The sequence below is a fragment of the Periplaneta americana genome, chromosome 15 (genome assembly GCF_040183065.1).
Source record: "Periplaneta americana isolate PAMFEO1 chromosome 15, P.americana_PAMFEO1_priV1, whole genome shotgun sequence".
NCBI classification, from domain to species: Eukaryota; Metazoa; Arthropoda; class Insecta; order Blattodea; family Blattidae; genus Periplaneta; species Periplaneta americana.
Genome location: NC_091131.1, coordinates 131,500,443 through 131,513,990, shown reverse-complemented (window position 1 = coordinate 131,513,990; position 13,548 = coordinate 131,500,443). Strand labels below are relative to the sequence as shown.

The 13,548-nt window shown below is 36.7% G+C and overlaps 1 protein-coding gene across 2 annotated transcripts in view; it reads right to left on the bottom strand.

Moving 5' to 3' along the window:
* Positions 1–2,602: 2,602 nt before the first annotated feature.
* The window catches only part of LOC138715336 (aminopeptidase N-like), a 129,271-nt gene continuing 118,325 nt past the window's right edge, over positions 2,603–13,548 (bottom strand). For both annotated transcript variants that reach the window (XM_069848149.1, XM_069848150.1), the window contains 3 exons: positions 12,198–12,341; positions 7,295–7,382; positions 2,603–4,431 (listed from right to left, as the gene is read on the bottom strand). In XM_069848149.1, coding sequence (XP_069704250.1) covers positions 4,261–4,431; positions 7,295–7,382; positions 12,198–12,341 — 403 coding nt within the window. In that variant the 3' untranslated portion in view covers positions 2,603–4,260. The remainder of the gene's footprint in view (positions 4,432–7,294; positions 7,383–12,197; positions 12,342–13,548) is intronic.

Below are 13,548 nucleotides of genomic sequence, written 5' to 3'. Positions count from 1 at the left end.
AGAAGTAGATTATAACAAAATCACGAATTGGAATTTTGATGTAGAATATGTATTTTCCCGTACCGAGTATGGACATCCGTTCTGGGATCCGTGGTGAAACAAAAAACGGCATCATTTCAAATGCTTACTGTAATAACATTATAGCACTATAGCCATAGCAATGAACAAATTTAGTTTGTGTGGTCGCACCCAATGACACCTCTCCTCTCTCTATTGGTACGAGGGCGCCGAATTTGAGTATAAAATTAACCATTCCGCGCGGCCTCTCAGTATTATCTCGGCATCGAGAACAGCTACACAGCTGTGTCACTATCCGTTTGATTTTTAATCACGAGTCCTGAAATATTAAATTTATAGCGTAACAAACACATACGACACAATTTGAGTGAAATAGTAAGAAATGTGTTGTGAGCTGGGACTAATTTCGGAATGTCGCTTCATATGAAGAGAAAATACACTGCTCAAAACAATTAGAGGAACACTATGAATTATTTAAATATTTTTTTCATTGGATAAAGGTACATACATGAAATTAATAAAGTATATTATTTATGGCCACATTTATCTCCATGTCAATAAAAAATAAATGAATAATGTCAACAAACAACTTCTTAAAGCAGTGCACTATATAAGAAATTAAATCTTGTGCTTACTTATCAAATTTAAACACCCATTATAAAGGTCTAGTATCGTGTATGGCCTTCACGACATTCGATGACAGCTTGACATCTTCGTGGTATGCTCCCTATGAGATTCTGTATGTTCTCGTGGGGGATATTCTCCCATTACTCCTTTAGAGCATCTCCAAGTTCCTGCAGGGTTTGTGGAGCTTGATATCGATTCCTGACTTTCCTATCCAGAGGATTCCACAAGTATTCAATAGGGTTGAGATCTGGGCTTCTCGCTAGCCACTCCATTACCTCAGTTTCATTCTCCCTTAGGAAATCCCTGGTGACACCTGCAGAATGTCCCCTGACATTATTCTGAACAAACAGAAATCCAGGGTCTACTCCAATAGCAGCAGATACCAGATGCTCTTCTAGAACGTCCTTGATATACCGGACAGCATTTAATCGCTGGAGAACATTTCGAGGTCCGTATGATTGTTGTACATAATTCCAGTCCATACCATTATGGAACCTCCACCGAATTTATCAATTCCCTGTACAGCTACTACAGAAAATCTTTCTCCTGGCCTTCCTCACACCCTTAAATGACCATCACAACGTGTAAGACGATACCTGAATTCGTTGAGAAGAGTACAGACTGCCACTGATACAGGTTCCAATCCGCATGGTTTTCAGCAAAAGTAAGTCTTGCTGTCTTATGCTCATCTGTCAAACGCTGTTTTAACAGACCTTTTTGGACGAATATTGTCTTTCCGTAATCTGTCCTTACCGTTTGGTCTGAAACCTGGATTCTGGGAGCCATATAGAGATCATTCTGCAGGTCTCTTGCAGTTTTTGTACGCTGTCGAAGAGCAAATAGAACAATGTATCTGTCTTTCTAGGGGCTTGTTTTAACATTTACGGCCCTGGTCAGGTCTTCTACAATACTGACCTGTCTCTCTGTGCCTGTTGCGTAACCTGGATACCACGGAAAGAGAAACCTCAAGCTCTCTAGCCACTTGTCTCGGTGATTGACATTGTCGTAAAAGAAGTAGAGCATGATACACTTCAAACTCATTTAAATGCCTCATTTTATCATAAACTTTAATAAACAAATCAATAAAATCAGCATTCGTCACTATACAAACGTCTGAAAGCTTACCAATTAGAAGTACCTTCCGCAATCAAAGATTTCTCCATATTTCTTATTTCAGGTAATTACTCTGTATTTAGGCCATGGATCTTTAAAATTTGTATCCATAGATTAAATTAATGTTTCAATTTACATATTATCCAATTTCCAGCATCACAGCTTCAAAAAACATTAACTTATTCAATTAGTACAAGTGTTGCTCTAATTATTTTGAGCAGTTTATATTGCATGACTTTCATTCATAGACCTACACTCTCCATTTGTAAATCGAAACAAATATAATACATTCAACCAACAAACTGTAGTTTCATTCTCGAAACTAGGTGACTTATCCTACGTGTCTGTGTTTCCCTCATACAGCTCAAACTTTTTTGCTTATATACTCGTAAGCCATCATCACTGATCAGCAGCAGCTACACAAGTTCTCGAAAGACTGTTGTTGATCAGCGAATCATATTGTAATACATTACATAGGATAATCTTTATATTTGACTTATTCCAGATAAACGTTATAGAACACTTTATGAGCCAATACATTACTGCTTAAAACACAAGAAATTAACTTTTGTTAGAGGAAGGAGTGCGGAGTAAGACGCGTATTCTCTTCACTTTTTGAGGGATTTTTTTCTATACTAGGTTAAGGTTGCCAGATGTTGAATCTAATCATGTGTCTCTTTACAGTTTCTCCAGAATACAGGTAACATATAAATTCTTGGGTATTTGTTACTCTAATCTTATGTGCAACATTTTAACTGTTTAACTTCATCTCAGAAGATGTTATTTTATTTCTTGGCATCAGTAACTCCGGCCGATATAACAATACGACTAGAGTCTCAAAACATTTCATTAAACATGCATTTATTTATCCTACATTCACATGTATATACTGAAACTTTATTTGTATTATATATATATAATTGTTACAATTACAAATTATTATAATGCAATGAAACATTCTTTCACATGAGGTTATTGTTTTTCATATCTTTATTAATTCCCAACAATATGTACAGATACGGAAATAAAAAATGGGCCGAGTCTTGGTAATAGTCCTTCTCTATGTAGGCAACTAGCTTTGCAAGACTGTTCAAAGGTAGCATACATTTAGGCGCCCTTGTTTACTGCATATGCGCAATGCGTTGTATCTGGAACTTTGAATAAAATTAGGTGGCCCAAATTTTGTTTCTGGTTCTGTACATAGATTGATCCATATAAACCTTTACCAATTTAGTCAGTTACAACTTCCTTGTGGAAGTCATTATAGACTAGAAATTGGATTTTATTTTAATAGTGATTCTGGGAGAATTAGTATAGGTGGTCACGACTGAAATAACACGACTGTTGGCTGTCCATTATCGTCTACTGTTGAAAAGGGTATAGGCCTACTTATCTTGTTAGTGACAATAGCAAAAATGCAGCAGTCTCTTGTGGAACATGTGGATTTGGTTAAAACTTAGTGTATTGGTTGAAATGCAAAGGGAATTTGGAAGAGAGTCTATTAGGCTATACGTGATCTTTCAAGCAAGCCAACAATTCTGCCGTCGCGTCGGTCAGGAAATCGTTAAAACCTGCTCTCTCAGCGATAGCAGTAAAATAGGCCTGAAATGCCTCAAATCATGTACAAGTAAATGATGTTCGACAATGTTTAATCCACTCATCACAAAAATGATTCGCCAATCAAGCCAAAACACTATTCTAATGACACGTGTCAGAGGGCAGCGGAATACGTCCGTACATAGCACATGTATGTAGTGCAACAATTGAAGGAACAAAACAAGTAAAAGAAGGTGTGATACTGTTTATAGTCCCAGACTCTTTTTACGTTCAGTTCTCGAAAGAGCAGATACTGGACTGACGAAAATCTCCGTGTTATCTAGCAAACATCATTCCATTTTGAAAAAAAAAAAACTGAAATCTGATGTGCAATGTCTGCATTGACACCATTTTTTTTTATTATACAAGGAATTCTGAAGGTTATGGTCTCACCTTTACTGAATTCCTGGAAAAAGTTGACTGCATCGGATTGACAGAGGGCTACTTCCAGAAACATGACCTCAAGCCACATATCATCACTAGCTTCTTTGGTGATTGCATAATTTGTTAAATCCTCGGATCTAACTTCTCCAGGCTTTTTCCTTTAGGGCTGGCAAAAATGACAGAATGTACCTTCCAAGAAACTTGCTCAGCTCCGAGAAAATAACAGATACGAAGTTAACATTGACAACCATACACTTGAGCGAACGTCACAAAATATGGTGCGACGGGTACAATATTCTGTTTAGATGAAGGTGAAGGACACTTCCAACATTTGCTGTGAAGTATGGTTTAGAAGAGAAATCACGGTTTTGCTGTGTGTGTTTTTTTTTTGTTCGAAATAAGAACTGATTAAAATAGTAAAGGTTCATATGGATCATTCTGTATATGTGGGCTTATATATAGCCCTATATTAATTTTTATACTTACATGAAACGTTAATTATTATAATAATTTGTGCAATTTTCAATCATTTGAACATTTGAAGGTTGGCAAGTTTTGGTCCAACCACTTCTCTAAGTCTGGTACTTGTTGCTGCAGCTTTTCAAATGAGTTTCTTGCATCAAGAGATATACCATTCAAGAAGAATTTGAAGTCCTTGCCCTTGTTTTGGTATTCCTGCAAGAACTCCTGTGCCTAAGGAGAATCAGAAAATATAAATTATTAGTAAAAAATTGAAATAATCGATATAATTATACTATAAAAATCTTTATTTTCTTTAGTTCCAATATTAGGTGCTAATGAAATTATATAAGCACATGATGGCGGGTTTTCTCGGGTTATTATAGTTTTCATGTCATCATTTGAATATTTTTACATAATAATTATCTATTGTTATCATCATCATCATCATCATCATCATCATATCTTCGTCATCAGATCGTCTTTTTCTTCATACCTTCTGCAGCTCATAAGCTCTTGTTTCCTAAAACCTCTTTCCTATATTTTTATTTCTCGCAACTGTCTTCAAGTTCGAGGCTTCTCTATCAGTTTAATAACAGATTTGTTTGTAGTGACTTAAATTGATAATCTTGAGTCCGATCCCCAACCAAGAGAACCACGGTACTTTTTTCTCTGAATTTTCATGTTTGATGTAAAAGTTTAGTACCGGTTCTCTCCGGGGGAAAAAGGCGGACGAAACGTTGTTCTGACTTTGCGCCGAGGTAAAGAAAGTATGTGAATTTCATCTTTGTGTCCCTGTAGCCTACTCCGTATGGTGTCATGAGATACATTTACATTTAACTTATCACGTTAGCAGTGTCCAGTTGTGAATGTGCCACCGATAGCAATGTTACTGTTCTTTATTTACATCACCGTATAGAAAAAAGGAGAAACTTTCACAGCAACATAATGGAAAATGTTTATGATGTAGCCTATGTAGCCTAAAATGAGAAAAAATATTATGAAATTCTCTGGAAATGCCTATGCGACGGTTGGCATCAGGCAAAGCATTTTAATTCTTAATTACATAATTTCTTGTATGGCTACATGGCAGTATTAAAATGTATCGGTGTCATGTGTCTAACAAAATATTAAAATAAGATAGTTTTCCCAATCTCTATAATATCTTGAAGTGAACAATCAGCTGCAAATACTTTACACAAAAATATTATCTGCACAACTTACATCTGGAAATAAATCTAAAGTTACGGCAGTTCATGGAAAATATGTAGCCTACAGAGTGGGTGAAAATTCGCTTTCCCCAAACACTTCCTTACATATAATTATATTCAATTTACATTTGATTATACATTCCTTTTAAAATATTGTTCAAAATGAAGACTCTGTTTCTCTATACACAATTCACAATGTTAGGCGCTGATTTATAGATGGCAGAATATAACTCACGACTTTAATTGATTTTCACGAAAGACTTGGACCATATGTTGCAACTGATGCAGACACTGGAGTTTCTAAGAAAAAACATCATTTTTCAGGATACCCTACAGCGAAAAATCACATGGTGTCAGATTGCATAATCTGGATGGCCATTCTGTTGTGTCACGACGGGCAAACCATTCATGGCATTGCTGGTTCAAGAAGTCGCTCACTCCTATACCAAAATGAGGTGGTGCTCAATCATGTTGCCATATTAACTGCATATAGGAAAAGTGAAGGCTGTTTTGCAAGTTCAGGAATAATCATTTCTTCTAACATCTGAAGATAACGGTTGTTCCTTCAAAAAGAATGGCTCTATGACACCTTCCCTCTAAATGCAACCCCAAACAGTCACACCAGAAGTGTTTAATTCTTTTGAGATACTTTCATGTGGATTTTCACTGGCCTAATAAACACAATTGTGCCAATTTGCTCTGCCTTTTAGCTTCATCAGTCCATAGAATTGTTTTACAGAAGTCAGGACCGGCTTCTTGTCCAATGCAAGAAACTAGCAGTATTACGTACAGACGCAACTCAACACAATAAACACAAAAACAACAATAACAAGACATGACATCGGAAGAACAGTTAACGCACGATCATGGTTGTCAACCTACCACTTATTACACCAGCTATTCGTTTGTTCAAGTTATGACATTTGTATATGTGTACAAGTATGAAACCTAAGAACAAATATTGGGGAAAGCGACTTTTAATCCATTTGTAGTGAGGTCCGAAATCATAATGAATAATAAAAATATTGAACAAGTTTAAATTATAAGTACTTACGCTGTGATGCATTCTACACGTATGATGGTAATTTACATAACAAACTTTATGAGTCTCAAAACATGTATCGAAACATACATCAAATCTTAAATAATAAAACCAGAAAAGACACTAGATTAACATTAATTTATGAAGTGATGGCCGTCCCGATGTTGATGTACACCTATGTTTGTGGTAACTGGGCACTTATTAGTAAGTGACAAGCGGAAAATAGAGCCGAGATTAATTTTTAAAGAACAACTCCAGAATACATATTAAGAGTGAAATACACAATTTTACCATCAGAGAGGAACTTAAAATCTTCAACATAGCAGAAATTGCAAACAGAAAAAGCAATTGGCATGAACACTTATGTACCAATCAAGAATGTAGTCATACAGAGCAGCCCAACGAACGAAGGACTATATAGGTGTTTCAGAATGACTTTCCCTAACAAAAAATATTCCCAGTAGCATCCTCTATTACACCTTAAATTTATGAAAAGTCATTCTGCAACATGATGTAGATCTACTGGACATCGAGACGTAGGACTTCAAAGAAGAAGATGCGCAGGTGACTTTTAATTCCTTTTGTGATCGAAACGAACCTTTTAGTCCATCTTCAACATGGTGTGATGTTGGTTGTGGTAGTGATGATAATGACGACGACGACAAAGGTGGTGGTGATGGTGATGGTGGTGTAAGTAACTTCTAGTTTTATTATGGAAATGCTTTCCTTTGTGTCGATAGATGAACATGCTCTCGTTTTTCATTCTAAATTTTCTCATTCACATGAATAATTGAAACTTTCATGTAAATTCTGTTGCTCTCATAGTAAATGTAGGCATACTTACTTTATTGAATTCTTCCTCTGTTTTAATATTCATAAACACAGCCCTCACAATCAGTGATATGTAATATTTGTAATTGGATGCCTTGTACCTGGAACAAATTTAAATGTATGTAGTTTTAATTTTCTTTCGTTGTTCAGTGTTGTAAAGAGACAGAAATTGTATAATATTTGCAAACATGAAAGACAAATAGAAGGGGAAGGCAAGTTTGCAGAAAGCAGGAGGAGTGCATAAAGAAGTAGAGAAAAGGTGAAGACAGATAATAAGAACAAGTTTCTACTAGGAAAAGATACGGAAAGGAAATATATATAAAGAAGGAAAATGAGGGCATAAGTATCAGATGAATAGAAAGAAAAATAAAAGAGACGGGACTGAGAGAAAAGAAGAAGCACAACGGAAGAGAAAATGAGAGGTTGAAGATAAAAGGGAAGTGAACAGTGGCAAAATTAAATGAGGACAGAAAATGAAAAATGTAGTGCAGACAGGGGAATAGAGAAAGGAAAACACCGGAAAAAAAAAGGAGTGAAGGTTAGGTAGGAGTGAAGGAAAAAAGAGACGGAATAAAAAATTATATAGCAAAAAGAATGATAGAAAAATAAACGAAAAAGATAAAAATGACAGAAAATAAAAGTAACTGATAATGAAAGAGAGAAAGAAATTCCAAATTAAGAGCAAAGAAAATATGCAGAGACAAGGGTAGACAAGTAGTCTATGTAAGCAAATAACTTACACATACATAGGCGAGTCAGTAAATAATTTACAAATCATAGTAGCGATCTGCATTTTTAATGAGGCGTCTGAAGCTATCACCGCTAGATGGCAGTATTTCTAGGTATCAAGATGATCGATGTGCACACAAGGAACACGAGCGAAAAAACAAGCAACATTTACAAGATACCGATACTTCTGCACGAGTGTATCATTGTCGAGCAGCGAATTGTGCGATTTTCTGGGCTAAAGTCTGGCAGCAAAGGATATTCAAATAGAAAAGCTGCCCGTCACGTCAAGCTGTCTACAGTGGGTGCAGAAGTTCTTTGAAGGGTGTACAAGCATCGAACATTCGACACCGAATCCGTCGGGCGGTGGAGATTATCGCGCAGGCAAAAATGCTACAGTTGGCGACTTGATCCGAGCAGGCAGAATGAAGGGAATGATTTGTTACCCCAGATATTTCAAGAGATTAGTCTCGAGTGCAACATTATCAGCCCGAGATAAATCGTGCATCAATGCTCGGATAAAATCGCAAGTGGTATACTCGTGCAGAGGTGCGCCATCTTACAACTGCTGCTTCTTTGTTTCACTTGTTCTCACATCTATAATACTGCCATTTAGCGGTGATAGCCTCAGACGCTTCATTACAAATATAGATCGCTATTTCAATTTGTGACTTATTGACTGCTTTCGTAATGACATATACAGAGTGATTAAAAAATGTGAACACTTATATCCGTGATTCAATTGATAATTATATGACTGTACTTAGCCCATTGCTGTGTTAATTTATTTAAATACACTTAGTAGATCGTAGAAGGTCGTAATATTTCCATGGAGTCCAACTAAAGTCCGTTGTGTAATATACAGAGTGGGCGGAAAGTAACTCCCTATTAGAAATCCCTAATAACTTTCCTAATAATTTGTCTATTATAATGAAACAAGTACTGTTGTGGAGTGTGAAATGGTAGAAATCATCTGCCATTAAAATTAAAACTCCACATATGCACCGGCATTTTATAGACCAATTGTTATAATCTCTTAGGGATAGCCTCGACTGACTTTAGCAGGAACTGTTGTGGTACATCAGTGAGGACATGACGAATGCGATCCTCCATTTCATCCAAAGTTCTTGGTTTGGTGCAGTAAACTTCTTCCTTTGCCCAATCCCACAGGAGTGAGGTCGTAACTTCATGCTGACCACTCATACAGACCACGACGACCCAACGTACGTCGGTCAAACTTCATTTTACAGTAATGGCTAGGTACCGTTTTACATTCATGGTGTTTCGAATAATCAACGGACTCACAACCTGGTTCAGTGTTATGCCATACACTGTATTCTCAGGACGGTTTTGTGACTTCTTAATTCCGGCCTTCGAATCCTCTGATGTCCAGTATTGACAGCTGTAAAGTCTTCCTCATGAAAGCGGCTTCGTCACTCCAAATACTTTTGGTGAACAAATGGGGCCAAGCATGATCTCACCATACTACATCCGATAGTCACAATATTCCGCCGATAAATCGTGACAGTAATGCGGACGAAAATTTAATTCGTTCTACAAACCATTTCAGATTGTGTAGCGGGTAAGACCACTTTCACGTGCGGCCTATCGTGTTCAATTTTTCGGGCTTCTGGTGAACATATCCCTTACCATTTGCACTGTTGCCTTTATCCTGATGTCGAGGGACGACCACGCCTATTAATTCCATCACAAATCCTGTGTCCATAAGTTTATAATGACAATTCTTGATGGTGTTGGGATCCAATGTAATGTGAGGTCCGTGCACTGTCCTCCACCATCTCTAACAGTGCATTGGAATACCAGACTTTATAACGGGCGGCCACCTGAGCCCTTTCCTGCAGAGTCATGCGATGTGCCATTATGGAAAAGTTTCTACCTCTATAAAGGAACTATGTTTTAAGTTTCATAAATATTAATATACAATATACAAACGTTATAAGCATTTTATTATAGGCAATTACTTTTAGCCCATTATGGTTTTATTTTTTCACAAAATAATCTGCCCTCAATGAGGGTGACCATGAAAATCTAGAATAAGATCACTACAAAATAATTTGAAAGACATAAATGATTAAATACAGGAATTCTTAAGTAAAAGAATCCGAAAAATGCAAAACCAATAGAATTTTTAATGACCAAAATAGAAATGGTAATGTAATATTTGGATTCAATCCTTAAGAATATTCAATATATATATATATATTTTTTTTTGAATTTCAAATAATCGGAGACCGAGTGCTTTTAATGTATTCCATGCGAATTTAGGAAGTGTACCACGTGCACCAAACAAAAGACCAGAAACACTCCACTGACTAATGGGAATATTATATTTCTTACTTAGGTACGGGATGAGGACTCATAAATGGATTTCTTCTCCTCATCAACGTTCTGTGCCTGCAGGGGATCCCTCTCAAACCGGAGTGTAGGATCAAGAACTATTCCCTTAGATTGAGTCCTGTGATTGGCTACAGTATCTGCTCTTCTGTTCGAATCCAACGATGAAACGCAGTGGATCTCCTCGTGGGAGTTTATCAGTTGCGCGTACGGTAAGTTTTTAGCTGAATTTTGTGCATTAGTTGTGCGCGGTAGTTACTAGTTAGTACTCATCAGTTGCGCGCAGTCATAATATTTTCGCAACATTTTCCTTCCCATTTTATAGAGACTGCACGTTATTGGCAGGTATGGTTAAAAACATTTGTTTCAATCGTACCATGAAGTTGGTACTCGTCAAAGAATTGAAAATGATCATATAAAGTTGGTACTCGTCAAAGGGAATAAAAATCTTCCATTAATTCTACTGTTGAATAATATGTGCGAAGCTGTTTCATTAATGTATATTCTTACTTTGTAAATTTTAACTGTGCATCTCCAGACCACTCCTCTTTGTGTTTCACGATATTTCCTAAACTTATTCCCATTTAGTACTACCAAATTATGTCCCTTCTCGCTTACTATAAGCTGTAATGATGCGTAAGTGTCCATCGTAAGTAACACGCGAAGGGTGGTTAACTGTTAAAACAATACACCCTTCCTTGTGTACCTCCCATTCACGATGCTTCAATACCGATCCTGGCCTTATGGTATCGATTATTGCGCAGCAGCTCCATTTTTCGAGAGAATTCCAACACGTGACCAAGAGTTTTCGTCTCGTTGAAACGGGAAGGCTACAACGGGTTGTGTTGAAACTTCTGCCGGGCACAGATCTAACTGCAGATAGATTGCTGGACTTAGTTATGTTTGAATCATATTATATTCACCCATATACGTTGTTGTATAATCAACTGTCTGAAGACAAGTTTGAACCTCATAAGTGACACCAATAAGGCATCACTTATGAGGCAACTAGGCCAGGAGAAATGGGGTAGGATGGCCAATTCCTTTCCTCCTCCACTGCATACATCGCCAACTTAGCTACATATTACTATAATCAGACTTCAGATGTATACAAAGAATGTTCTTCCTCTGACACTTGTATCATCACGTGAGATGTACTGCCTGATAATAGATGTACATATCATACAGAACCTCAATCAGAGGTAACTATATAAGTGTTAACATTTTTTTCAATCACTCTGCAGGGCCTAATTAAATTTCAGAAGCTGAAATTAGTAAATCCTTGATTAACGAACGTGCCACCTATTTCTTTACTTCAAACCCATTTTTGTTTTTCAGTTACCTACGCTTTTCCGAATTTTGCGGATAAATTATTTATAATTTCAGGATTACCGCTGTAAGTTACATTCAGTGAATTATTACGAAAGGTTTTGTTACCAACAATTGATAGGTATAATCTGAGGATGATTGTATTGTTTAGGAAATGATATGTTTCCTTCTCTCGTGCTTCTTGTAAAATGGCATACGGAAATACTTGTGCACTGGCACCAATTCCAAGGAATCCCGTCGCTACTAGCTCCGTAAAACCTTGGAATCTCGCGATAGAATAATTATGAATTGAAGAAAGTGGTGGAATGAAGGCAGGAGAACTGGGAATATTATGCGAGAACCTGTCCCTTACAAATTTCACTTGGATCGGCGGGATTAGAATTCGGAATCTAAGTATAGAAAGCCGATATTCTAAATGTTCGGCTAAAAAGCTTGACCGTTTAAATTAAAAATTGTTCGATAATTTAAAATTTTGAAGTTAAAATGTGAGATATATACCCGCATACCTTTGCACAAGCTGGTTAAAGTTTTCCACCACGAAGTAGAATGTCATGTTGTTGGCTATTCGACTTCTAGTCAATAAACTGACACTGTTGGACAAAGTGCGTGACTTCCAGGTTGGACCTTCATTCAGAAGTGCATTTAGTATTCTGAAATAATCAATAATACAATTAAATAAAATGTATGAACACAATAATTAAAGTAATGCTGGATGACAGAAACATATTTATTGATATAAACCTCAACGATCTTACAGAGTTGCAAGATAAATGTTAGTGGTTCGCTAAAGAGTATTTTTATTACAGGTCCGATTTTGTTTCTCTAAAAAATTGATTCGTTATTTACCTAAGAATAGGCTATCAGCTGCCGAAAATAAAAGCAAATGTAGTTGTGTGTAACTATTTCAACGAGTAGGATCCTGTCTTACTCTATTTTTTTCACTGAAGATGAAAATACATTCAATATTCGAAACGTTTTGAATTCCTTATTCCTAAACTGCAACGCAGTAAGTTTAATCTTTACCTCTTCTAGAGCTTGAATTTATTCTTCATTGTGTCATATACATTTTTAACACTTAGGCCTATATAATCGTTGATTAAATTTATGACTATTTTACTCTGTTAACATGAGGAAATTACCTAGCTGACTAGTTTCAAAGTGTTATTCTTCATTGTCCGAAGCCTAGTGAAGGTCCAGCGCTGTCTTCTGGTTTCCTGTTGTGGTGGAGTGTGTTCATGATTGTGTCGAAAAAGGTATGTTTTTTGAAATTGAGTTGAGTGCTCAAGGATGTGCTGGGGGTGTGTTTTTGTGTGTTGCATACAAAACACAGAACACACTAAAAACAACATCTTAACACATAGACAAGACACACAAATAAATATAACTTAACAGGTGTATACAAACTGTCATGCAATAAGTTGCCACTTTTACATTGGACAGACGAAAGGTCATTTCAAACATGTTACAAAGAACATATCACAGCCATAACTACATAACAATTCAACCTACGCAGAACACATCACAAACTCTAATCACAACTACAGCAACATAGACACTGACATGAAAATACTACACATCCAACCAAAATTTGACACTCTAGAACAATATGAAATTTACAAACATACAAAAACATACTTCCGGCACACACACTTCAAACGTATTTTAAAAAAGTCCACAAGCACACACGTCTTCTATCACTAACATCTGAGACTGTACTAAGCTGTGGCAACGACCGGTAACATACAGACCCACGCAGCCTTGAAGCATGAAGCAATCAGTCGTTGGGATCTTTCCCGTTTTCCGGATCAAGTGTGACGCGAACGCATTGTATTATCTACAGTAGTAAAAATAGGCTGG